This window comes from Coptis chinensis, chromosome 4 (assembly GCF_015680905.1).
Source record: "Coptis chinensis isolate HL-2020 chromosome 4, ASM1568090v1, whole genome shotgun sequence".
NCBI classification, from domain to species: domain Eukaryota; kingdom Viridiplantae; phylum Streptophyta; class Magnoliopsida; order Ranunculales; family Ranunculaceae; genus Coptis; species Coptis chinensis.
Genome location: NC_141459.1, coordinates 72,453,855 through 72,481,829, shown reverse-complemented (window position 1 = coordinate 72,481,829; position 27,975 = coordinate 72,453,855). Strand labels below are relative to the sequence as shown.

The 27,975-nt window shown below is 39.1% G+C and overlaps 1 protein-coding gene and 2 long non-coding RNA genes across 9 annotated transcripts; 1 reads left to right on the top strand and 2 right to left on the bottom strand.

Moving 5' to 3' along the window:
* Positions 1–265: 265 nt before the first annotated feature.
* On the bottom strand, positions 266–17,358 carry LOC147504700 (Tetratricopeptide repeat (TPR)-like superfamily protein). Of its 7 annotated transcripts, none has more exons than XM_086557476.1 (5): positions 15,453–17,358; positions 15,240–15,341; positions 1,791–1,961; positions 1,105–1,463; positions 266–734 (listed from the first exon to the last, which is right to left on the bottom strand). In XM_086557476.1, exon 1 carries the CDS (start codon positions 17,140–17,142, stop codon positions 15,571–15,573), a length of 1,572 nt encoding a protein of 523 aa, XP_086413602.1. In that variant the 5' UTR covers positions 17,143–17,358; the 3' UTR covers positions 266–734; positions 1,105–1,463; positions 1,791–1,961; positions 15,240–15,341; positions 15,453–15,570. The 7 variants fall into 7 exon arrangements, 5 of the variants coding, with proteins under 5 accessions (XP_086413602.1, XP_086413601.1, XP_086413604.1 ...); XM_086557475.1 differs by having other exon boundaries at positions 266–731; XR_015193090.1 differs by lacking the exons at positions 15,240–15,341; positions 15,453–17,358 and adding an exon at positions 2,633–10,824 and having other exon boundaries at positions 266–731.
* A 5,491-nt stretch (positions 17,359–22,849) lies between these two features.
* On the top strand, positions 22,850–24,591 carry LOC147504699 (uncharacterized). The gene is made up of 3 exons (XR_015220439.1): positions 22,850–23,581; positions 24,163–24,249; positions 24,340–24,591. It is a non-coding gene; the product is annotated as an uncharacterized LOC147504699 (long non-coding RNA).
* A 1,207-nt stretch (positions 24,592–25,798) lies between these two features.
* Positions 25,799–26,626, bottom strand: LOC147504698 (uncharacterized). Its single transcript, XR_015220438.1, has 3 exons — positions 26,353–26,626; positions 25,972–26,194; positions 25,799–25,893 (listed from the first exon to the last, which is right to left on the bottom strand). It is a non-coding gene; the product is annotated as an uncharacterized LOC147504698 (long non-coding RNA).
* Positions 26,627–27,975: the final 1,349 nt, after the last annotated feature.

Genomic DNA, 27,975 nt, shown 5'->3' with positions numbered 1-27,975 from the left:
CATGATTTCTTGTTCTGGCTACAAACATGCTCTGACTTAAAATGCATTCTAGCTCAACAGTCGTACTACTTCTGTAACTTTTGAAGCCTGAAATTCAGTAACAGAATTCTTAAGGTTCCACACATGTCATATTTGGTTTCAGATAAAATAGAAAAACCTTTTCTGGGAGTGGAGTGGAGCGGAGCGGAGCGTTTAGTGAATTTGAGACGACCCTGTGATCTAGTAAGCTCAGGGGAAAACATTTTGTAGTTAATGGATACAGCTATTTCTAAAATCGATAATAACATGGATTTATGTCTTCACCTCCTCAATTGTTTATTCTTTCAAAGAAAACAAGTAACACGTCCTCTGGGGGATTTGTAGATGTCCAACCTGTAGGATGATTTTTATAGGTACATGTAACCCGTGTCCTTTGCGAGATTTTAGTGAAATTGAGACTACACTGATCTATTAAGCTCAGGGGAGAAAACTCTGTGGTTAACTGATACGGCTATTCCTAAAATCGAGAATAACATGGGTTATGTATTAACATTCTCAACTGTTGATTCTCTCAATGAATATATATACAAGCATAACCCATGTCCTTTGGGGGATTTATAGATGCACCAACCTCGTCATCATTGAAGATAACCCATCTCCAATCTTTATGCACGTGAGCTACATAATAATGTCCACATTGTGCAGAGGTACCAATGTGGTTCACCAATCCCTTGAGCTTGTATCCTGCATTCCTGCTTAATGAAGATGAAATGAGATATCAACAAGTGTTATTTGATAGACTGAACTCATAAACATAAAAAATCAGCAAAGAAACAAGAACTAGTCGGACAGATCAAACCTATTCAATTGGACGCCAGACTATAAGTTTCACTCATTAAACAGGATTTCTTTATCAGGTAATGACAAATAATAACACTGCCATAAGATATAGTCTTTATTAGTGTACTCTGCTTCACTTTATTCTTGAAGTTCGTTTTAGGTCTTGTTCGCATTAGGATGCACAGAAAAGGCAACCAACAGAAGTACTAGCGACCCGCTTCAAGAGCCATAAGAAATTAAGTATATCCAGTTTAAATTAAAAAAGGTAAAAGTGAAGAGACTAACTTCCTGCTCCATCAGGTAGTCCTGCATCAGCTGCGCTCGAACTGCTAGATGTAGCATCCACATTTAAGTCAGAAACTTCTGGATGGGTAAATATCCAATCTGTTCCTTTCTCAATATTCCCACCCTATATATAATTCCATAAAGGAAAAGCAGTTGTTGTGTTTCAGCAAAGAAGTTCCTCGTAGCTACTCACATAGTTGGGGAAATGCTTTTTTGAACAAACAAATATCTCACAGATGCCCCTAATGCCTTCCGAGCAATCTCTCTTTGAAACCAAAACAACATATCAAGTTTTGATTCGTCAACAAAAGATAGATGATCTGCAATTTGCTCCTCCAAAGAGATAGGATCATTTATATCTGAGATGAAAAAATGAATGATTTATAATTAGATTCTCAACTAAAATAAAGAAACAAAGTTAAAGGAAGTATGGCAGCTTTTCTCGTAAAATGAAGATCATCACTGATACACTTAACAGATAAACCCTGAGCACAAATGCATAAATAGTGTGTCCGTATCTGACACGGATACTAAGTATTTGACACGGCGAAATATAAAAAATTAAGGTATATCACACACAATACAATGTGTCCTTGTGTGTCTGACATGGACATGTGGATACGTATCCGATATGGATTTTTTTTGAAATATGGTGTCCATGTAACATAAATAAATAGGCAGAATACCTGGATCTTCCATGTGAGAGAACAACCAATTCGTAGCCTCTTCTACTCCAGAACTGGAGGTGTAAATGGCAGCTTTCTGACAATGTAGATGGCTAAATCCCATGGAAGCAGGTTGAGAAACATTATCCTCATTTGCGTATGGTGTCCGTATCTGACACGGATACTAAGTGTCTGACACGGCGAAATATCAAAAATTAAGGTATATCACACACAATACAATATGTGTCCATGTGTGTCCGACACGGACATGTGGATACGTATCCGATATGGATTTTGTTTGAAATATAGTGTGTCCATATAACATAAATAAATAGGCAGAATGCCTGGATCTTCCATGTGAGAGAACAACCAATTTGTAGCCTCTTCTACTCCAGAACTGGAGGTGTAAATGGCAGCATTCTGACAATGCAGATGGCTAAATCCCATGGAAGCAGGTTGAGAAACATTATCCTCATTTGCGTATGGTGTCCGTATCCGACACGGATACTAAGTGTCTGACACGGCGAAATATCAAAAATTAAGGTATATCACACACAATACAATATGTGTCCATGTGTGTCCGACACGGACATGTGGATACGCATCCGATATGGATTTTTTTTGAAATATGGCGTGTCCATGTAACATAAATAAATAGGCAGAATGCCTGGATCTTCCATGTGAGAGAACAACCAATTCGTCGCCTCTTTTACTCCAGAACTGGAGGTGTAAATGGCAGCTTTCTGACAATGCAGATGGCTAAATCCCATGGAAGCAGGTTGAGAAACATTATCCTCATTTGCTTATGGCATTTCAGGTACTACCACAAAACATGAATAGTATTTTCTCAGTGACAAGCCTACCTAGTCAGCTAGTCGATGTCGACTCCAGTCAACCATTCCACCTTAAAGACACATCCGAAACAAAATCCACGGCATTGTCACAAATTCGGATTAAGAAACAATTCGGTAAGTGGTCAAATTGCAAAATTCGTAAAAGTTCGGTAAAAAGTTGGATGAAATGGTGACAACTATGACTAATTAAAACATCTAATGTTGTGCAGTGTGTGATTGCGTATCATGTTACATGACACTTTGAGGATGACCAGTGGAACTACATTGGTTTCAAATATTCTGGCAAAAGCTTATTATTCTTTATAAAGTCCAATAAATATTTGAAATTATACACATAAATTACTAAAATACGTGTAAAGAAAGCTATCCAGTTATAGAAATTGGTGAAAATCGAGAAAAACCATGATTTTACTATTATTACCATTTATAGATTTTAAAAATCGCTAACGAGTCAATTGGGAGACCTTTATTGAAAAAATCGGAGATTTTTGTGACTACGATCCATGATATATGTCTTAGGTGTAGTACGCTGTAATCCAAAATTAGGATAGAATTTTCAACTAGGAGTGCTATATGTTCACTCTCTTGGGGTTTTACTGCAAACTTACTAGGAAAGTTCATATTTAGATAACCTCACTACTCGGTGTTTAAAACTGATGAACCACATATGTCATGTAAAAATGTGGTTTCTGCAAGTAATTTTTTGATATATCATCTTATGTTCAATAGAAATAAAGTAGTCAGGTGACGAATGAAAATGCAAAATAAATAACACTTTGCCCAACATTTTTTGCATACTTCCTGCCAAAATCTAAACTAGTATAAACATGAATTAGGTCGTATTGGGTAGGAAGTCTAACATACAATTGGCAACTAAATCAGTTGTTGACCAGTCAAGCATATAATTCAAAAGAACATTGTTGACAGAATCTTCGAAACTAAAACAAAGAGGACAATGGTCAGACGTAACACCCAAAATTTCCTCCAAAAAGCAAGTAAGAGATTCCCCCCTCAAACGTCGAGATAATTTCGTGGCTATCATCGAATTTCCACTAAAAATAGATGGAGTGAATGTGCGCCGATCCTTTTCCTTAGGATCAACTCTTAATATCCCCGTCAAACTCTATCGCACTCCGACGGGGAAAGATCGCAATGGATGGACAATTAATGGGTTAAGTTTAGTCCAATTTTCTGATGATTCTTTATTCCTTACAGACTTTTCAACTTGTCAACTTCTAATGATTGAAATGATCCTTACACTATTTGAAGCAGCGTCAAGACTAAAAGCAAATCTACGTAATACCTCTATTATGGGAGTGAGAAAGGTAAGTAAGCTGAACAGATTGGCGAGGGCGATACGCCATTCGATTGGTACACTAAATTGCATATACCAAGGTTTACCTATAGGAGCAAAGTTGCAATACAACGTAGTATGGGACCCGATTATTGAGATATTCCAGAAGAAACTAGGCCGTTGAAAGAGGAAACTACTATACAAAGGAAGTCACCTCGCTCTAATGAAAGTACGTATCCAAACTCCCAATTTATCATGGTACTGGAGTTCTGGTCCAACAAAATAAGAGGATACAAAAAAGGAAAAAATAAAATATACAATACTATATATATTAAGTTGAACTATATACATATCATTCATCTGTTAACAAAGTATCTTCTTACCTAAAAGTTGATATTTCTTATAATTTCTCACTCATTTACAAAGCAACAATCAATTTATCATTCACTACTGTGTGGACCCCATAAATGGTCCACATGGCATTATCTGATCCTTCTCATCTGTGGCCTCGTTGAATTGATTTGTGTGTAGTGAGACATCCAGCTCGATGGAATGCTCAGCAGCACAATGCCTCTATGGACCCGCTGGGCATGTTCTCGGGACATGGCACCTAGACTAGACCCTTCATATCTGCAGGTTTAGCCCTGGTTCGTAGCCAGGGCACAGCATGGCATGTGGGCCAAGCCTCACTGCAAGCCCGAAATCAGCTGAAAACAAGGCCCAGCCGGATCCCATAGAATCCGGAGGTTATGACTATTCAATGTACTTGAAAACTAGGGATAAAGATCCAGAGCCAGAGATTCTCTCGGGTTTCGGGTGGTTAAATATTGAAGGGTCTTTCAAAAGAGAACTACATTAGAAGCTCTATACGCTGTGGACTTTCAGAGACTTGATCCCTCTGGGGTATGTAGGTAGCCACCGAACTAAAAAGTGGTTCAGTCTCAACATCAAAACAAACCAATTCACCATCACTTTGAATATTTTGTGCATCATTCTGTGGGTTGTGATATTTGGAAGGTCGGTTTCTTAAGAGTATCTTGGTAGATCTGTAGCTTACAGTTTTTGCCCCGACATCTTTCGGCGCCGCCTGTGGGGAGCGAACCCACGACCACGTTCTTCTCTTTTATTGAATATCACGATCAATGGCTACTTGTTGATCGAAAAGAAATCCAAAGTTGGCTGACACCAATCAGGCTCCAGAAATTGCGCAAAACCTTCCTCCTAATGCTGAAACAACACAGCACACAGTTGCTGACGAGATTCATGCTCAGCATCAGCATGCGCATCAGATTCCCCCACAGAATCTGGACGCTCAGCATGAAGAAGAAGATTTGGTGGAGAACCTGTGAATTACTGTTCCAGCAGAGGAACAAGATGCAACTAGGGATACTCGAGCCGTCACACGTGGAGACGGATTTGCACCTACTAGGGCAAGACCTTCGATGCTGCCTCAGTGTCTGCAGCAACGCCTTAGGCCTAGGTCGGGTGCTATTTTCACCAAATCTGGACCATCCATATTGCCTAGGCGTTTGCAAGAGCGCCTTGGGCCTGAATCGGGCCCTCAGGATATGTGCCACGATGCTCACCCATCTGATGAAGAAACTCTAATGTCTATGTTGCTCAGGCGAAAACGATCAGCTTAGGAGAAATGACAACAAAAGGCCTAGGGAAGAAAACTTTCAGCAGGAATCTTCCGTGCCAAGGGAGAGCAGGTTTCCACAGAGGAGGCATCATCCAAGGGGCCACACCTCCAGCCGCACCCAAAACCAGGGATTTTCCAATGTGGAACGTTTAGGTGGTGCTAACGCAGTACTAGGACGGATTCGTAGCCCACAGCGTCACCGAAGCAAATCAGTATCAAGATGTTCCTAGTACTCCAAGGAACGTTCAATGTTAGTTTCCGAATATTCCTCTTCGGATCAAATCGATCTAGAGCGTGGCATGCAACGCTCTTGCAGCCCGGTACCACAGAGAAGACAATGCAAACCAACTCGAGGTAACAGAAGATTTGACCGTAGTCCTGGAGGTTCAGATTCCTCAGAATCCGGATACAATGGTTCGAGGAACACTCGCGGGAGAACCAATGGAGAGCTGGAGATAGAAAAAGGTAGACAACAGTGAGCCGAAAGCCACAGAACTCGAGCCTGCCACAATTCTGGGGGTGGTTACGCTGGAAGCAACAGAACCGGAGCCCTCCGTAATTCTGTGGTTGGTTACGCTGGAACCAGAGAGCTAAACCCACGTAAGGCTGAAGCAAATTTCAGGTGATATAGGCACGACTCTGCTGAACCAGGCTGGAGCCCTAAAAGAAGAAAGCCTATCCACAGAGTCGGCACGAACAATGTCACTCTGCAGGAAAATAGCAACAACTTGAATGAGCAGCGAGTCCAAGAACTCATTAGAAATGTCATGGATTCCAAAGCTACTCGGGAAGATAAGCGATATAAACTGGCAGTCAAAGGACCTGAAGAATCTCCTATTATAGACGAAATCAGAGATTACATTTCCCCTAGTTCTTTCAAACAACCTTCAGTTCCAACCTATGATGATGTAGATGGTTGTCCAAATGAGCACTTGATGAAGTACAAATCGTTTATGGCTCTTTTTAACAACAATGATACGTTGATGTGTATAGTGTTCCAAGCTACCCTCAGCGGAGAAGCTTTGACATGGTTTAACAAGCTCCGTCCTCGTTCAATCCATATATTTCCGCAGCTGGCTAACAAATTTTCAAAACATTATCGCTACAATAGGAAGACCATAAAAGGTTCTGGAACTCTTTTCAACCTCCACATGGAGAGGAGAAAGCATTCGAGACCTTGTCAGAAAACTCAGAGTGCTACTCAAGGGGGTCAAAAATGTCCCAGATGACGTTGCGCAAGCTTTCAAAAATGCTCTTTCTTTTGATAAGTCTAGGCTGTACAACTCACTAACTCTGAAGGCTCCAGAAACGGTACAGGATTTGCTGGTGCGAGCAGATAGGTATGCTACTATTCAAGCAGATTCAATGTACAAGCAGCAAAAGGAGTTTGCAAATGATAGAAGAAAGCAGGAATAGCCACAGCGTGACAAAGACAGAAATAAGCAAAACAAAGATGCCAAAACTGGCGTCCCATAGAGTTAGAAGCAAGATGACCGCCTGAAAAAAGATCTTACTCTTCCGGAGCTTAGCGTCAGTCTCTCAGAATTGAATGACAAGCTCAAAGGAAAACTCTCCAAGTCGTTCCCTATGAAACCTGATACTGAGGGAAAGAGAGATAAGTCAAAGAAATGCAAGTATCATAATGATTTCGGCCATACTTTGAATGATTGTTATGCATTCAAGAAGGAGATCTCCAGAATGGCAGATGGGGGACAGCTAAAGGAGTATCTAAAGGGTAGTCAAAAGCTAGCTCATGTAAATCTGGTCGAGCACGATGTGATAGTTGTATGTCATGCTCAGGCGGCTGCTTGCTCATCCAACCGTGAAAGAAAATGGAGCATGAAGCGCAAGATTCAAAAAATTGGTAATTGGAATCATGTAAACAGTGTCAACTTTAAGTCTGGGTTCAATGCTAAGACTATTGTTGAAGGAGGCCTAACGTTTATTGAAGAAGATGAGCGAGGAGTATACTATCCTCACAATGATGTTGTGGTGATTACAACATGGGTTGGCATCCGCATAGTCCAAAGAATTTTGATTGACACCGGCAGCTCGGCCTGTATTCTATTCTCTGGATGCTATTCTGTCATGAATCTCGCCGATGATCTTATTCAGGAAGATGATACTCCAATTATCATCTTTAATGGTGCTCCAACTAAAAAGGCAGAGATTGGCTTCATGAAATGCATGTTGTGGTGTCCACTTATCACCAAGCTATTAAGTTTCCAACAGCAGAGGGAACTTGTAAGATTCGAAGTGACCAGATCACATCTCTGAAATGCCATGAGCATGCGATGGATAATTATAAGTTTAAAGTCAGAGGGCCCACCATTCTCAACACTGAGCAGAAATAGCAATTACAGCAGGGCTAGACCAGAGCACCGTCGAGGGCAGCCAGAGCACCTTGGGAGGCACCAGCCAAGGGACTTCCAACAGTCGATAAGCTGAAAGAAGTGCAGATAGGAGAAGAAGAAAGTCAGACCACCTTCATCTCTGAAGAACTTTTTGAAACAGAGAAAGAGGCTTTGGTGGCCTTATTTAAAAGCAACAGAGTTATCTTTGCTTGGAATCCAGCAGATATGCCCAGAATTGACCGCAGCGTAGCTTGTCACAGATTAGGCACCGACCCGAAAGTCAAACCGGTAAGGCAGAAGCCACGGAGAATGGCCCCAGACAGGAAACTCTTAGTGAACAAGGAGATTGACAAGTTATTGGCGGCTGGATTTATTCGACCAGTTGAATACCCAACTTAGGTTTCCAGCATTGTAGCAGTACCAAAAAAGAATGAGAAGCTCAAAATTTGTGTCAACTTCACATACATGAATAAAGCTTGCCCACTGCATCCTTATCCTATACCCAGAATTTCAGATATGGTGGATGCAACATATGGTTTCAAGAAACTATCTTTCATGGATACAAGCTCAGGATATTATCAAATTGTACTGCACATTGATGACTAGGAGTATACAACATTCATCACAGACAGAGGCCTATATTGCTATGTTGTTATGCCGTTCGGCCTAAAAAATGCTAGGGCAACATACCAAAAGCATGTTAATACTATCTTTGCTGATCTTATTAGGGTTATTATGGAGGTTTATATTGATGACATGGTTGTGAAGTCAAAGGAAGAAAGTGATCATCTTGCTGACTTGCAGAAAGTATTTGATCGACTAAAGAAATACAAAATGAGGCTTAACCCTGCCAAGTGTTCATTTGGCCTATCTTCAGGCAAGTTCTTAGGGTTCATGATGACCCACAGGGGAATTGAAGCTAACCCTGAGCAAATTAGAGCTATTCTTGAAATATCACCCCCTACCTGCAGAAAGGAAATACAAAGGCTTTTGGGCCGTCTTGCGGCTCTCAATCATTTCATATCTCGATACTTTAACAAATGTAAGCCGTTCTTTTAGATTCGGAAAGGTGCATCAACCTGGAATGAAGATTGTGAAAAGGCTTTCGCTGAAGTTAAAACCTACCTTACTTCTCCCCCAATTTTGGTTAGCCCAAAGGCTGGAGAACCTGTGGAAATCTATCTTGTTGCAACTGACTCTGCAGCCAATGCTGTCATTTTTGTTGATGATTTCGAAGAAAAACCGGTTCATTTTGTTAGCAAGACACTAACTGCAATAGAAAGTCGTTACTCCAAAATTGAGAAAGTCGCGTTGGCCTTAGTACATGCAGCTCGGCGATTGAAGCCATCTTTTCAGGGGAGAACGGTGAAGGTCCATACGGAGTATCCTCTACGAAAGACCCTCAGCAAACAGGAGGAATCAAATAAGTTGATTGAATGGTCAAGTTACCTCAGCGCATATGATATTGTTTATGAGCCAAGGATTGCAGAAAAGGGGCATGCTCTAGCCTCTCTTATGGCAGATTTTCCTATGGATGACATCCAATTGAGTCCAGAATTAGTAAAAGCTGAACAACTTCCTGATCATTCTGTTCAGTTCCCTGCACAAACTGAGGAATTCTCAACTAGTACATCCGATTCTGGGGGCGAGCACAGATTTAACAATAATCAAAATCTTTGGACCGTCTTCACTGATGGTTCAAAAAATGTATCCGGGTCTAGTCTAGGTTGTGTCCTTATCAGCCCTGAAGGACAGAAAATTGAAAGATCAGTCAGACTCGGCTTTCCTGCCTCTAATAATGAAGCCGAGTATGAAACCGTTATCTATGGTATGAACTCGGCTTTTCTACCTCTAATAATGAAGCCGAGTATGAAACCGTTATCTATGGTATGAACGCTGCACTTAAGCTGGGGGCAAAGAACATTCAAATGCTAACAGATTCTCGCTTGGTGGCTAATCAATTTGGTGGTACTTTTCAAGTAAAAGATGAAAGGATGGCAACATATTTGGAAATCATACACAAATTGGCTGTGCAATTTGACAAAATCTCTATCAGTCAAAGGCCAAGGAATGAAATCAGGCATGCTGAGGCACTAGCTTACCTCTCTGCAGCTGTCCAACTAGATGAACCAAGAGAAATCTAAATTGATTTCCAACAGGAGCCGAGCATCAATCTACAACCAATGAGACTTCATGAGGCATATGTTATAGAGTGTAACGCATTACAAGTCTATGTTGTTAACACTCGACGAAGAAAAAGAGAACAGGTGGATCGTGCATCTTCAGAATCTATAGATCCAGTTGATGTTGAGGATCGCCAAACTTTGGCATCCTTACGCAAACAACTCAAAAGAAACCATCGCACAGTCAATGATTAAGATCAAGGAATGAACCCTGGTAACCTTGGCAGTATTGGGAGCGACCATGAAGATACTAGGGGCAACATCATCCCCACTGAAAACAAAAAATCTGAATCTGAAGCAAAATCTGAAGAGGAAACTCTTGATGATTTAGAGATAATGGACTTGGAAATCTTGGCACAGGAAAAATCTGACTGGAGGCTACCCTTCATCGAGTATCTGAACTCAGGGAATCTCCCCACAGAAAAAGCTTTATCTAAGAAGGTTAAACGAGAGGCTTGGAAATTCACAGTATTGTTCATTAAAGAAAGAGTCGCTCGACTTTAAAAAAGGCCAATGGGGTTCGGCCCACAGTTAAGATGTCTTACCCCAGAGCAAGGAGAAATGATACTTAAAGAAATTCATGCAGGTGTTTGTGGGAATCACTCGGGAGGTCGCAGTCTTGCCCACAAGGCGTTAACGCAGGGTTATTGGTGGCCATACATGCAAAGAGATGCAAAATGAAACACTCAAATTTGTGTGTCGTGCCAGAAACATGCTAAAGTTGGAAAACTCCCGCATACCGCGAGAATTGCCCAATTCTCACCGGCGGCCTTTTCAAAAATGGGGGCTCGACATCGTGGGACCTTTGCCTAGGGCACCTGGAAGACTCTGTTTTTTGTTGGTGGCTACCGACTACTTTACAAAGTGGGTCGAAGCCACAACTTTGGCTTCAATAACTACTGCAGATGTAAATTGATTTGTGTGGCGTGATATTATTTGCAGGTTCGGAATACCTTCAGAATTAGTATCAGACAACGGTTCTCAGTTTGGCTCCACAGAGATGCAACAATTTTGTGGGTCTATGAGCATAAAGCACAACTTTTCTGCTCCTTACCATCCTGAAACAAACGGCCAAGCTGAGGCTAATAATAGGGTAATCTTAGATACCCTTAAGAAAAGGCTTACTGAAGCTAATTAAGGCAAGTGGGTTCGTCAGCTGTCTGTTGTTCTATGGGCATATAGGACTACTCCTAGAAAGTCCACAGGTTTTTCACCATACTTTTTAACATATGGTGCAGAAGCAGTACTCCCAACATAAATCATGGCTCCAACAACCAGAATTGAAGCAGTAAAATCCGGAATTGAAAATGAAGTCTTAGCTTATGACAAAGCTCTTATTGATGAACGTCGAGATACAGCTCTTCAGCAATTAGTCAAATATCAAGAAAACATGAAGCGCAATCATGATAGAAAACTCAAAGAACGTGTCTTCAAACCTGGTGACTGGGTCCTCAGAAAAGCCAAGAACTTTGATAACCCGAGCGCAGGTAAGTTTTTTGAAAATTGGGAGGGGCCATTCATTGTGGATAGGCTGGCATCTAAAGGTTCTTATTACTTAAAATCTTTAGCCGGCGATGTCATGAGTAAAGCATGGAATGTTTCTTATCTTAGGAAGTTTTTTAAATAAATAATGTACTGAAATCATTGAATAACACCATTAAAATCTTTAGCCGGAGATGTCACGAGTAAAGCATGGGCTTCTCATCTTAGCAAGTTTTTTCTTTATATCATGTACTAAGATCATTAAATAACCACCGAGTGAAATGATCATTTGCTTTCGCTCATTATCTGCCTCATTAAAAGTTAATGTAATACTCTTATTTACATTGCTATGAATTTTGAGCACAGCTACACTACAGAAATCCAGGTAAAAGAGCACAGCGCCTTGTCAAGTTCGGACTGGTGGTTAACCCCTCTAACTAGACGCTTAGGTTAAAGCCTAAGAGAACCTAGGTGGTATAGAAGACTTTGTGATCAAATCTCTATCAACTTTACAAAACCATGTTCAAATGCTCAGCATGCCCGGTCAAGTGAAAAACTCTCATTTTTACTTGCAAAAATTCCAAGCTCCAACATTTTGCACTTGGAATTGCATGGAATACTTCATGCACACTCTGAAGCCCAACTAAATGGCATCAATTGTCTAGTTTGGTACATACCAGAGTGTCCTTCTTGCCTGTTAAAAATCCTTATAATTGACTGAGGCTGGTGATAAGGCAAGTGCTGTGAGCGCGTCAGGCTTGAAAAATGTCCCGTACGACTAAAGTATCGGGTCCAGGTATGGCTTTGACACTCTTGCCTGGCTTCAGCGTGAAACACAAATCCCCAAAGTTCAAAAAGCCAACATACAGAAGCGCATTGTGCGTTAGTCCGAGTAAATTGTGTCGACCCTCTGGCTCAGTCCTATTTGTGAACTGGGTAACTCCAAACTTTTAGGACTTTAAAAACCCAAGTGCTGGATGCAATCTATCCCTTAAAGGCGTTGCCAAGTTTGGATAGAGAACATCGCTTGGTATGGTTGTATGACATTGACCCTCTAAATTGAAGACAATATGCATAGAATTAGACTCTGTGCGTTAACGTCATATCTGAGCTTCACAGCAAAAAAAAAAAAAAAAAACTCAACCTAGCTACGCTTCAAGCTAACTGGGATAATCTTTTCTGATGCTGTCTATGATAACACCTCCAAGGGTTCAACTATATAGACTTATTTATATCTGAGCATTACTACAAAACGCCAACCGGTCACGCAAACGCCAATCGGGTTATTCTTTGAGATCTGATCCACCGTCATTCTAAATATATTCTGAGTATGGCAACATGCTCAGCCCGGTTGTATCTATTCAACCGAGTTATTCTACAAACACTCTAGGCTATTAAATCGTTGAGTACTCGCCGAGTAATCGGTGAATACTCGCTACTCTCTGTTTAGCCGACCGACTAACAATTTAATCCCTGATCACAATCAGGCTCAAAAACTCCCCGAGTACTTGGCCGATTAGGCCCGATTAGCCGATTAGGCGAGTAATTGTGTTCACTATTTCAACTATTTCAATGTTAAACATTGAACTCGACATTTCGCCGATTCAACGAACCCTCGATTCTGTAAAGTTTTGCACTTTAATCATATTTATTTTAGTTTATTTTAGTTGATTGAGTGTTTTAATTGTTTATTGATTGATTGTGTTCTTCATTGGCTTCATTATGTTGGTATTTCAAAGTTTAATATATTTAATAATTATTTGTAAAAAAATATAGTATTATGAAAAATCGTCCGATTAATCCCCGACCAATTACACCTACTCACTATTCGCTCTTCAAACGAGTAGCAACCGAGTAGCGATTTAACTGCACAGACAAACAGAATATTGGTGAATCACCAAATTTCTGAAAAAATCTAGAATTACGGGTATATCAGCGCTGGCATGCCTATTCAAAACAACGTTGTCAGATTCTCTTTCTCTTCTCTGCCATGTGGCTGCTCCGCGTGACAGAGAGGGGCGATGTGTGGACCCTCATAAATGGTCCACATGGCATTATCTGATCATCCTCATCTGTGGCCTCGTTGGATCAATTTGTGTGTAGTGAGACATGCAGCTCAATGGAATGCTCAGCAACACAATGCCTATATGGACTAGCTAGGCATGTTTTCTGGACATGGCACCTAGACTGGACCCTTCATTTATGCAGGCTAAGCCCTGGTTCGTAGCCAGGGCATAGCATGGCATGTGGGTCAAGCCTCACTGTAAGCCCGTAATCAGCTGAAAACAAGGCCCAGCCGGATCCCATAGAATCCGGAGGTTATGACTCTATTCAATGTACCTGAAAACTAGGGATAAGGATCCAGAGCCAGAGTCTCTCGTGTTTCGGGTGGTTAAATATTGAAGGGTCTTTCAAAACAGAACTACATTGGAAGCTCTATAGGTTGTAGACTTTCAGAGACTTGATCCCTCTAGGTATGTAGGTAGCCACCGAACTAAAAAGTGGTTCAGTCTCAACATCAAAACAAACCAATTCACCGTCACTTTGAATATTCTGTGCCTCATTCTGTGGGTTGCGATATTTGGAAGATCAGTTTCTAAAGAGTGTCTTGGTAGATCTGTAGCTTACAGTCTTTGCCCCGACAACTACACAATACTTTTAAGTTTAAAATTATGATATTTGACCACCACATACATCCAATTTTTTATGCCCATATAATGTGATGAAACTTACTCGCAAAAGCGGGAAGTCAGATGAACACCAATGATTTAAATAAAAGACTAAACTTGAATTTAAAGAAAACACTAACAAACAAGATTAAAAATACTCAATTTGAAATAAATCAACCCAAGAATCATCAATAGGAGATAAACAGAATTCAACCCACGGGAATTAACCCTCAAACACTCAAGTTTGTAACTCATACTAATGAACTCTATGGCAAAAGGCCCTATTTATAACATCCTATGGTTTCCAAATCCAAATAGGAAACTAACACTAATTGGCAACTAACATCAATCCTAAGCCAATGAGGAATTACTAAATAAAAGATATTTCCTAAAACTGATTGGACTTCTAAAAACAATTAAATCAACTAAACCAGAAATAACTAAAAATAGTAAACACAGAATTACTATAAAATATAAATAGCACGTCCGAGAGTTAATAAAAATAGCAATTGCAATTTACAGCATATGGACACTAATTTCAATAATTTGTTAAACAACACAAAATTTAATAAGTATGAGGATGCAGGTGTTGGTACAGCCGTACAGGTAAGAGAGTGAGTCCCCATGTACTAATGAAATTTTGCTATTGTCAATATAATTTTTTATTTCTACTAGCACTAATGTGAACGAGTATCCTGGGCATTTTGGGCCCATGTTGGCGATGTGTCCCAGATATCCAACAAAAAAAGGACACTTATTTGGAGTATTTGATACATATGCAAGGAGTATCTGAGTATCCAAGTATTGGATACGGCAAGCCTCATTCGTGGTATGTTGAGTATCAGTGCTTCCTAGCATCTAGATAATTACGTCTCCTATGCGCTCTAAGTTATTAGCCCGAACTATAGCACTCAAAATGTACCAGACAACTAAGGAAAGTAAAAATTTGAAAGAAATCAAACTCAGAGGAAATGGAAATTTCTATATGTTACCCGCCTGCATCTGGTAACAGCTCTTCGCCTGGTTGCAGACCCATTGTGGACATGTGACCAATAATCTAATATCAATTACATCCGGCATGTCTATATAAAAATCTACAGAATCATACAAATACAAGTAAGATATAAGAAACTGAAGTTGCACATAAAAAATAAAAACAGCACAAAATGTTACTTTAGTGGAGAAGAAAGTAACAGGATATGTACCCAGATTTTTCGGAACCCAGCCTTCTGCCAAGTATGTGTGATGGCTTTCAAGACCACTAGGAATCAGAGTGACAGAAAGTGATGAGTTTCATCCCTCCTTCACCATGTGCTACACTTTCTACGGCACATGGAACCCACATACACCACTGTCAGTGCCAATCCAACTGCAACCAGTATCTTTAGAAACTCTCCTCTCCTTCATTAATTCCCTCACTCCAGTTACACCATCCCATTTCCCGGTGGCTGCAAAGGTATTTGATAATGCAATATAAGCCCCAGGGCGCTCAGCACTATTCAATTTGAAGATCTCATTGGCTGCAATACCCGCCATATCTGCATTATCGTGAAGCCTAGATGCACCAAGTAGAGCAGCCCAGACATCAGAATTTGGCTTCAGGGGCATTCCCATTATAAAATCCAATGCTTCCTTTAAGCTTCCAGAGCGCCCCAAGAGATCAACCATGCAAGCATAGTGCTCCATCCTGGGTTTACTCGAGTGATCCCTCTCCATGCTCTTAAAGATCTCCCATCCTTCAGATACAAACCCAGCATGCCCACAAGCTGATATTGCACTCAGAAATGTGACATGATTGGGTTCAACTCCACTTCCACTTTGCATCTTATCAAAGAGATAAAGTGCTCCATTAGGGTTTCCATTCTTTCCATACCCATCAATCATCGATGTCCACGAAAAAACATTCTTGTCATGCATGTCATCAAAGATTGTCCTTGCATCCTCAATTCTTCCACATTTTGAATACATATCTACAAGTGCACTGCCCAATCTCACGTCAGTGAAGATCTCCATCTTCATAAGCTGACTTTGTACTTGATGCCCAACTTCAAATGCTGACAAGACAGTGCAAGCACCAATCACACTCACGAAAGTTGAAATTGTCGACCTAAAACTCAACCGTTGCATCTGAATGTAAACTTCCACTGATCTCGTAGCTGTTTCAATTGATTTACTATATCCCTCAATCATTGCATTGAAAACCACCACATCTTTGTAAACCGTTTTGTTAAAAATCTCTTCAGCCTTTTCAAAACTCCCCTCATTCATGTACCCCGAAATCATTGCTGTAGAACACATCACATTCCTTTCCAACACCTTATCAAAAACCCTCCTCGCATAATCAACCTTACCATTCTTCGCATAAGAATCAACTAAAGCTGTAAAAAGAACATCATCACTCTCAACATTACATTTCACTATCATACCATGAACCTGTTTCCCTAACTCCCTCGACCATAACACACTCGCTCTCGATAACTTCAAAATCATCGATAACGTAAACCCATCAGGTCTTTGGTTAGACAATACCAACTTTCTCACCAACCCCACTGACTCTTCAACTTGACCATGTTTAAGGTACCCAGCAATCATGGAATTATACGACGAAACAGTTGGCTTACACATTTCATCAAACACTCTTCGTGCATATAATAAACAATTTGATCGAATATAAAGAATGAGAAGTTTGATTGAAACATTAGTATTGGGTTGGAATCCTGTTTTTAAGATGTGGGCATGGATCTTTTGGCCATGTGAAGGGGAATCTGATTGAATGTAGTGTTGTAGGGATGAAGAAAGGGTTATGGAGTTTGGGCGGGAAATGTAAACGTTACTTGCTGGGAAAGTTTGGTTTTGTAAAGTTGGCTTCCCTAATAGCCGTAGCCCATTTCTCATCTTTTATTTTTTTTCTGATTTTAATGTGTCAACTTCTTTTTGGCACTACGTTTCACTACTTCAAACTTTAAAAGGTGCAAAATGTCGATATCTATGGAAATGTGAAGAAATATCACCATATGTTTACAGTTTGGTTTTGTATCGTGGATAGTACAAAATATCGTGCCGGACTAATTTATCAGGTATCTCATTTGACAAATATACTGCCAAGAAAAAAAAAACTGCAAAAGGTCGGTAAAATGAGGTTTGAGATTGATGATATCTTGGTAATTTGACTCGAACACTAGAGCAAATATTTATGCTAGCATCACGGGGAAGAATCCTAACGTGGGTGAGCCCACCAATTTTTTTTTTTTTTTTTTTCAAAATTTACAATCAAATTGAAATTACAACTTTGCCCTCTCAAAAGACAAAAAAAAACAAAAAAACTGCAAAATTACCAAACTATCATTATATGTAGACTTTTATCCTATGACGTCATAATTAATAAAAACTATATTTAAAATCAAGCAAAACAGTGCAGACCACATCATCCTAGAGGTTCTACAAGACACAAAAACCAAACTGAGCTCTTTACATTTCAAGATAGAAAGAAGACCTGTACATTATGAACAAGATGGAACCTAAACATTGAGGATAAGAGAAAAGATGTCAGAAAATGTATATGGGAAACTGATGAAGCAGATGTTGCAATTATGAACACTGACGGTATATTGCAAGGGAATGAGAGTGGTTGGGCTGCAGTTATCCGCAACAAACAAGGAGAGGTGATTGCTGCAACACATGGCAAGTCTGATTTCCTACCATCGCACTCATTAAGTTGCAAGGTGTTGAACAAGGGCTCAGACTTGCTAAGAGACATAATGTCAGTAGAGTGAAGGCACAAAGTGACTACCAACGTAATCTCCTTCATCAATAAAGATAGCAACCCTTGGGAAGCAAATGGCCTTATGAGGAGTGTTAACGTGATGAAACTTCAGATGGAACAGTTCACTATATCTCACATATTCAGAGAGTCAACAGGTTGGCTGATGCGTTGGCTTCAACTATACCTAACTTGCTATGTTTTGATATTGATCTTATTACCTTTTTCTGATGAATGTAGGACAATTATAGAAGAGGATGTAAGCTGTAAATAATTTTTCTTTTTTTATTTTATGGACCTTAAAACAACCTTGCTTACCTTTAAAAAAAAAAAATATATATATATATATATATATATATATATATATATATATAGGGATGGGATAGAGGCACAGTCACTGTAGCCACATTCTAGGCACAGTCGATCTAATCCACCGATCTGTTTCCAATAAACGAAATTTCAGCCCTCGGATATTTTTAGAGTTCTGAAAATCAAAATAACTCAATATAAAAGTCGATAATCTTGCGGAGGGTTTTTTCTCTCCTTCTCTCCCCAATTTGCTCCAAATGCACAAACCAACACCTCCAACACAAAATCAAACAAAGATTCGAATCTGGCATGTGTACTTCTCCGTCTCGCATCCTCCAACAAACTTGTCAAATAGAAAAAGAATTGAAAACCCTCACTCTCTCTCCTCGTCTCCTTTACTTGGTGTATGAAGAAGCGTAAACACAACAAATGAGTTTAAAGGGTTCGATAAAGGTGATTTCTCGGGGAGTAAGAAAAGGAAGAAGTGATTGATGGATTGTGTTCATCTTCTAAAGGATGTTAATTGTGTAGTAAGTGAGAGCTCCGAGAGGTACCAATTTACTTTTTATTGTTTTTATGACCTACCAAGTCTCTTGGTCTAGTAGTTGTCTATATCTTGATGCAGAGGGTTATTTCCTAATTTTTGACTTCCAAATAAATGAAATAGATTAAGCGTGACCGGTTTACCAATATTATCATCTTGGGTTGCAACGATTTTTTTTTTCCTTCCTAGTATGTAGATATTTATCTTTTTCTTCCGCTTGCGGTGATGAGTTTCTAGAGAAGGAACATCTTTGGTTTACCATCCGTTTGTTTAGTCTATTGTTTGTGTATAATGATTTTTCTTGCTGTTCTCTTTCCCTGTAGTACCTCTGTGAGGTTTTACAGGAAAAAGGATGGGTGTCATCTATAATGCAACTTGTCTGACATTGTTTCTTGCTATAGATCCCACATCTTCTAGAGCTCGGCATAAATCATAAATGATGGAGGCATTACCCGTTTTTAGTTTGATGGGTTGGAGTTGTAGAGACACCCAAACCTGTAGGATCACATGGTAAGTTTAGTCTCGATTCCTTAATATGCTAGTATATGTGGAAAAATATAAGGAGTCAAAAGTCAAATAGGGATCATGTTTTCGTATTCATTTTTTATGATTTTCCTCTTTGTAAGATCTGCTTCTATATCTATCAATATTTTTTTATGATTAAATCGGCATGTGTTGTGTGGCTCTGTTTTCCTGCAAAATCGAGTTCTATAGTCTTAATAGAGCACAATTCTTAGGTACTAAAACGTGTTCTTAACTTCTTATGCCTTATGGAAAAGACCACACCATGGTAGAACCAGTCCAAAATTTGATTAAAAAGGGTGCTCTATTACAATTGACCACAGTTTAAAAATGTGTTCTATCGACCTTTATGTAGTAGTGCAGGTTGCTGGTGCTATCTGACCTCAGTCATTTCTGTATTTGCGCAAGAACCCAATTATGAGGATCCTCTTAATCATGATGCAACTACAGTCTTGAGGGACAACCCAAATGTTAGAAGGGCAATGAGTGGTGGGTATGTAGGATAGACACGCTTAATCCGGTGCACGTGTTTAGCAATAGTCAGTTCCCATTTTCCTGTGTTTCAAGGTCTAAATGCTGTAAAAATGGTTAAAGGTCAACTTTTGGGTTTCTTTTTGCATTCATGGCCCTGTGAATTTCTTCAGAAAAATTTATAGGAGAAAGATGTGTATGTATACTAGTGTAACTTCAAACTTATTTGTGATGTTGGTTGGAAAGACTGTTCTTATGTCAAACAAGGATCCGTTCAGAGAATGACATAACGTTATTGCATCATTTCAATCTTTTAGTCCATTCTCATACAACAAGATCAAAACTATTTGCTGCATTTTGAAATTGTACTTTTTGAGCCCGCAAGTCAATCTAAAATCCTATTTTCGAAGTCATGGAACAAAGTGGGTGACAAATTCACAATGACCATAAAATTCAGCTTTGGTGTGCATGTTGTAAAAGCGTTATGGCAAAGCACATTCCAAAGAGAAATACGTCGTAAAACCTGATTTTATGTTTTTGTCTCAGATTGGGAGTAGGTATAAATAGCAAAGACACGGAAGGGAGGCAATAATTGTGTATTAGGACACAATATTCTTTTCCAATATTCTTGCATAGTTGGCGAACAAGCAATCAAGAACTTGCATCTAGCAATAAGCGAACAAGCAAATAAGCTAGGATGCATATCATCCATCGCAACTAAAGACACAAAATGTGTAACCATAGCTCTAATATAAGACTTTTGCCCGATCCCGAAAGCAACCAAGGACCTAACATAAATTCTTTTGATCCCATAATATAAAGATGACGGATTATCTTTAATCAACAACAAGGATGCTAGTCATTAAGTCAGGTTTATTATATTTCAATTTACAACTCGCCTCACAAGTCACAAGTTACAAAAACTAAAAAAATCCATCGATTGGTTTGCTAAACACCTTTACAACAATTACCCGAGAGCGAGGTAAAGCAAACTCTTAAGCAGAAAAAAAAAGCGAAGAAGAAAAGAAACTTGAACATAAAATTCTGCCATTAACAACTCGTCTACAAAAAGGCTTTTCCGGTGGAAAGAAAGAATCACCTCGTTATCATGAATACTCTCTTGCTCTTTCAAAACTTGCCAGTCGAGCACTCTCATGGTCTCGTTTATATGTAAGATACAATGGGCTATAAAACAGGTTGCACAAGCCAAATGGCAGGGCCATCACAGAGAAAAGACCTCTTGAAAGTGCAAAAGCCTCCTGTTTGGACCCAAACAGTGGATTCACAAACTTTGGATCATACCCATAAATCTTCTCTGAAAGAATCCCAACTATGGGGGCTGCAAATGATGAGAAGGATCCTTCGAAGGCACGATCAAATGCATATATCATCGTCCGATGCTTAGTAGGAACCACCTCAGCGAAGATTGGATTATTTGCACAAGTGGCACACCAACTAATCATAAGTCCCATGAAGAAGAGGGTTGTGGCAACGGTGAACCAGCTATTTATTTATTGTCTGTGGAATAACAATCAGAAGGAACCATGAAAATGGTATGCCCATGAAGGTACTAAATTGGGCACACATGATGCGACCTGAGTGTGGATAAATGCGAGACATCTTATCTGCTATTACTCCACCAAGAAAAGATCCCATAGCACATCCAATTGCGAACAAGCAGAGGAGGCCAGCCACATTGTTATTGTTAAAGCTTGCAATTAGTAAAACGTAATATTTTATCAGGCTGGATTAACGGTACAAACTATTAGTTCAAACCAAATTGTAAAGACCCTACTTATTTGAATTTACATCTATGCTCACCAATTAGTTTGAACCGCATTATAAAGAACAACATGGCAGTCCACGGTAGTGACCCAACAATGCCTTGCAAGACAATAATCTTATTACAGCTTTCATGGCTATCCAGGAATCCATCCAAACGGATGGTGAACCAGCATGTTCCTTCTCTAGAAACTCATCACTGCAAGCGGAAGAAAAAGATAAATATCTACATACTAGGAAGGAAAAAAAAAAAATTGCAACCCAAGATGATAATATTGGTAAAAGAAGTCCTGATCAATCTGTTTCATTTATTTGGAAGTCAAAAATTAGGAAATAACCCTCTTGCATCAAGATATAGACAACTACTAGACCAAGAGACTTGGTAGGTCATAAAACAATAAAAAGTAAATTGGTACCTCTCGAGCTCTCACTTACTACACAATTAACATCCTTTAGAAGATGAACACAATCCATCAATCACTTCTTCCTTTTCTTACTCCCTGAGAAATCACCTTTATCGAACCCTTTAAACTCATTTGTTGTGTTTCTACTTCTTCATACCTGTTAAAGGAGACGAGGAGAGAGAGTGAGGGTTTTCAATTCTTTTTCTATTTGACAAGTTTGTTGGAGGATGCGAGACGGAGAAGTACACATGCGGTCGAATCTTTGTTTGATTTTGTGTTGGAGGTGTTGGTTTGTGCATTTGGAGCAAATTGGGGAGAGAGAAGGAGAGAAAAAACCCTCCGCAAGATTATCGACTTTTATATTGAGTTATTTTGATTTTCAGAACTCTAAAAATATCCGAGGGCTGAAATTTCGTTTATTGGAAACAGATCGGTGGATTAGATCGACTGTGCCTAGAATGTGGCTACAGTGACTGTGCCTCTATCCCACAGCCCGGCTCCTAAAAGGACCTTAAATAAGTACCAAATCTAAAACACCCATAACTTCACCTACAAAATGATTTAAAATCTAATCTTTTGTGCATATGATATACTAACCATAAAGAACATCTCTACAAAAATTCAACCCGTTTGACAATTTTTAACATTGGCAAAAGATTATTGCAAAAACTAGACATTTCTGGACCTTTATATATTTTTTCAAAAGTGGAAAACAATTTTATCTAAGTTAGAGGATATCAAATGAGTTGAATTTTTGTAGATTGAATTTTAGAGGCAAAATGGTAATTGTGCTCTTTTAAATATATATATATATATATATATCGGTTAGGCTAGGATGACATACTTAGGGTGACATACTTAGAGTGACATACTACTGTTCATGTCCTTAAAGCCCAGCCCACGAACCAACAAAACACAAAACAGAATTTTTGTTTACAAACCTTCGTCAAACAGTTCAAACTCCAAACTCCAAATTCAAACCGAAACCAAACTCCAAAAACTCCACACTCTAAACTCCAAATTGATCACCCCACTCCGGCATCTCCCGTCATCGCAAACTTGAAGAGGACAGGTTAGTTACTTCCCTTGTTTTGGTATTTTTCGAGTTTTGATATAGTAATGGCTATTGTATCAATGTTCACGACATTTGATGATGTAGAGTGTGGACTGTAGTTGAACAATACCGTATATCAGTGTATGGACTAAAGCTGCTAGAATTTTTCATGCAAAGGTGAAATTTTGCATGAGTTTGGAGATTTTTTGAACAATACCCAAATTGAAAATCAGCTGCTAGAACGCTTTCAATGGGGTAAAAATTTTGATGATTGAGTTTTCAATGGGGTACAATCCCACGTCATCGTATATGAAGCAGCTTTCAATGGGGTAAAAATTTGGAGTTTGGAGCTTTCTAAATGCTTGCTACGGATAATTCGAACTACATTGTTGATTTGTATTTCAAGACGCCGATTAAGGATGCAGGGTCAGCTGGGAAGGAGATTTCGTCCTTGGAAGGAGTAGTGGAACATGGGTTGAATTGTTGAAGTAAGACATTCTATGCTTCCTGAATTTTTTTTTTTTTTTTGAGCTGTTATAGTGTAGTTTGTTGTTTAATTATATGAAACTTATTGAGAAGTCTGTATTTTTGTTGTGCTTTTTGTTAATTTGGAAGTTGAACTTCATTGATGTTATTGGAATCGAATAATAAGGAAATCTAAGGAAATGGAGATATTCCATTTGAATGATTAGACATGTAGATTATAAACTTCATAGATGGTCTTTGTTCAAACGCATAACTTTGTCATTGTACTTGGTCATTTTTTTTTTTCAAAGCACAACTATTTGGGAGCCTCAATGTTTGTGTAGAATTGTGCCAATATGTTATCTATGTTTATATCTTTGTGTACACATTCCTATTGTATGAATCACCTTTGTTGTTGTTTTGATCCGGGAATGATCAGCATTCTTGGGTTATGTATTTTAAAAACCTCATTTTATTTATGGTTTGTAATTGAGTTTGAACTAGATGAAACGTGGGAGTGTGGGAGGCTCACTTGTTGTATGCAGAAAAGTTGGAAATCTGTTCAAGTTATTGACTTAGGCCCTCACATATTTTTGTTTCACAGAATGGGTTAGATATCAAGGTGGAGAAGTCGAGAAAACAATTGAAGGAGAGGAAGAACAGGGCTAAGAAGATCCATGGAGTTAAAAAGGTAACTACTGTAATTTCAAATATGTGGTTGTACAGGACTCCGTGTTTCACCTCTAGCATAATTCTTACGTCATCTTTTCCTGTTTTGCAGACCAAGGCTGGGGATGCTGCCAAGGGTGGAAAGAAGAAGTAAAGTGGATGATCAAGATGTGATTCTGGCTCTTGTTTTTGTTGCACTTGGTTTCATTTTCTTAAGAGTAGGAAATAGACAGAATTATAAGCTTGGTGATTAGAGTCTTATCTGTTAATTTTAAGGTTTTATGATTCTCTCCTTGAGTTTTGTTGGTCGGTACTAATGGATTTTAAATTGCATTTATAGCAACTAATTGAGTGGTTTTGATCATTCATTCTATTCCCCTACTATACATAAATCCAATTAGTCAGGTATTTGCCCTGTATATCAGGCTCAGTTGATCCAAGCAAGAGAATATATCCACATTGAAAGTTGGTGAATAACAGGCACAACACAACATCTCATAGAACTATTCTTCAGTTTTTGATAGAATCAGAATCCAAAGTAACATAAGTTCAAACCTTTTAAAACCTCTAGGGCTCTAAACAAGTAACAGATAAGGTCAACAAAATAAAAATGACGATCCTCCGCACAAACAAAACTGATGTTTCCACTACTCAATCTCAAGCGGTCTGCTTCTTCAACTTAATTAGCAAGTTCTCACCGACCGCTCCGGCTTTTCTGCAAATGGACAAATCTCCCCAAGAATACGAAAATATCCTATTATCAAAGTTTCAAAGAGTACAATTTAAGCCTGTTGATAAAACTTCCTTAAGACATAACAAAATAAGCCAAAAAAACATCCCTAGGCTTGAAGCGACTAAGAAAGCTAAGGCCTAAAACATTGATGAAGATCAAAATTTTGCTCGGGGACACATTAACAAACCTTGATTTTAGCGACCATGAGCTTGAACCTATCAAAATCATTCAGAGAGGCTCTTCTCTTACGCACAATTAGCTTCCCGCTTGGGGAGCTCTTCTCCCACTTGTTCTTGACATCTAGCAACACATGATAAAACTATTTTCAATAAAATTGGACCACGAACACTAAACCTACGGGGGAAAAAACAAGGATATGACCGCTCACCTCCGGCCTCCATGGCCTCAATCGAGAGACTTCTTTTTGGTACTCTACCAATGTCAATCTTGATATCACGTTAACGAGAGTCTCTTGAAATTCATTTGGCTCCTCACCATATCGGGGAGCATCGACAAGAGCTGCGCCAGATTATTACATTATTAAGAAAGTCGGACCCGGTGAGATAGGAAAACAAAACTCAAACGAGAACATGAGCAGTAATCTTCATAACTTTTATCGGGGAAAAAGAAGAGTAATCTTCATTATGTAGAATGGTTAAAACCCGGTGAAAATCTACCGGTGGATAGACATCACTATTTAGATACCATAGCAAACAATTTAATAATAATTTTACATTCAACTCCTAAACTCTCATCAAACTTATAAAAGATACATACATTTCGTGAGTCGGCAATATATGTTACTTGAAATGAATTTACTCAAAAACATACCCGATTCGATCAATAACGTCAACGATGACAACGAGGGCGACCATAATCTTTCCCGTAGTTGACAAGAGCAACTCTCCCTATCTTAACATATCGCTTGAAAGGCTAAAACAGTAAAATAACAAACAATAACGTTATAAAACAAATGAAACAAGATAGATCTACAGTCAAAAAGAGACTTACCATTTTCAACCTCAAAATGATATGGATGTTTATTCGTCAAACAGTTCAAACTCCAAACTCCAAATTTTTACCCCATTGAAAGCTGCTTCATATACGATGACGTGGGATTGTACCCCATTGAAAACTCAATCATCAAAATTTTTACCCCATTGAAAGCGTTCTAGCAGCTGATTTTCAATTTGGGTATTGTTCAAAAAATCTCCAAACTCATGCAAATTTTCACCTTTGCATGAAAAATTCTAGCAGCTTTAGTCCATACACTGATATACGGTATTGTTCAACGTAGTCCACACTCTACATCATCAAATGTCGTGAACATTGATACAATAGCCATTACTATATCAAAACTCGAAAAATACCAAAACAAGGGAAGTAACTAACCTGTCCTCTTCAAGCTTGCGATGACGGGAGATGTCGGAGTGGGATACCGGGAGTGGGGTGATCAATTTGGAGTTTAGAGTGTGGAGTTTTTGGAGTTTGGTTTCGGTTTGAATTTGGAGTTTGGAGTTTGAACTGTTTGACGAAGGTTTGTAAACAAAAATTCTGTTTTGTGTTTTGTTGGTTCGTGGGCTGAGCTTTAAGGACGTGAACAGTAGTATGTCACTCTAAGTATGTCACGCTAAGTATGTCATCCTAGCCTAACCGTATATATATATATATTTAAAAGAGCACAATTACCATTTTGCCTCTAAAAAAACTGCAAAATTACAATCTTGCCCCTATGACATATGTGCAAACACTGTTCATCAACTCCAGATTTTTCTATATAGTAAAAATATCATATAGTATCAATGAAAATAGCAGTAGCAACTTGCCCCGAGGATTTAGATGACAAAGTTATGGACTTATTTATCACTAATGAAAATGAACTCACATCATTCCAAATCTAATAAGCACTTTTGATGGAGTACAAATCACATAACTTATAATTACAAATTTAGACTCAGACATATAATATGTATATACACTGAAATTGAAAAAACTTGAAGAATATAAAGGAAATTAAAACCGACAAACTGACTGTTATCTACTTATCCTCAATTAATAAACTGATATGAATTGTTATTGTATTACACACCAGTTATGGATACCTATCAGCTCTTCTACTCACAAAAACTTGAACTAATTAAAGAAGATGTGTAAGTACCTTCCATTCTACACTACAACACACGTGTCCACACACCAGGTCGTACTTCACCAGTTTGCACCAAGTAATCAGAACGTATAGTACCGACAACCCAAACCCAGGCCGTCCCAAACACCAGTTACAGCTATATATGGAAGCAAATGATCTAGCGCAATCCTGGAGCTCAGTTAACACACCAATCAAGGAAACAGTTACTTTGTAACATCAGGAGTAATGTCGAATCATCAAGATAACACAAAATATTGATCTACACTTGACAACGGTCTGGAGCAAATAAGGAAAATCAGCTCAAACATCTATAAGTAGAGAGAGATGAACTACGTAAGGCTTGATTCAAGTTTACCCCAAGAAATTTGATACGTAGGCAACATTTGTCCTAAGTAAGAGTGCAACCATTCCCTATCAAACAGAACATCAGGTCGTTGACTTCAAAATACTATCCTCTACATTGGCACCGTCTGCTGGTTCATTTCCTTGAGAAAACCAACCATACTACTTTTCTCAAGCCCACGAAGCTGGTCAGAAAACCACAATGGAAGCACAACTACAAGCATTAGCAGATCAAATGAAGACGCTCCAAGATTCCTTTGTTGCCCTTCAACAAGAAAACCAAACTATGCGCGACCAAGCCACCTCCAACACCAACAACGGCACTCCAGACGCAGTGGAGAACAACGCAGTCACAGCCCTCACCACCACCACCAATCAACGGCTAGAAGACTTCGCCCAGAGGTTAGAGAAGTCGAACGAAAAAATCTAGCGCAGTCCAGATCGCTCAAAAGATGTTCCAGTCATACAAGGCATCACCATTCACCACTGAAATCAGGGACAAGTAGCCTCCCTCAGAGTTCATCTAA

What these genes read in the sequence shown, in the direction of transcription:
- LOC147504700 (XM_086557476.1), bottom strand. Translation starts at nt 17,142, where the DNA reads ATGAGAAATGGGCTACGGCTATTAGGGAAGCCAACTTTACAAAACCAA.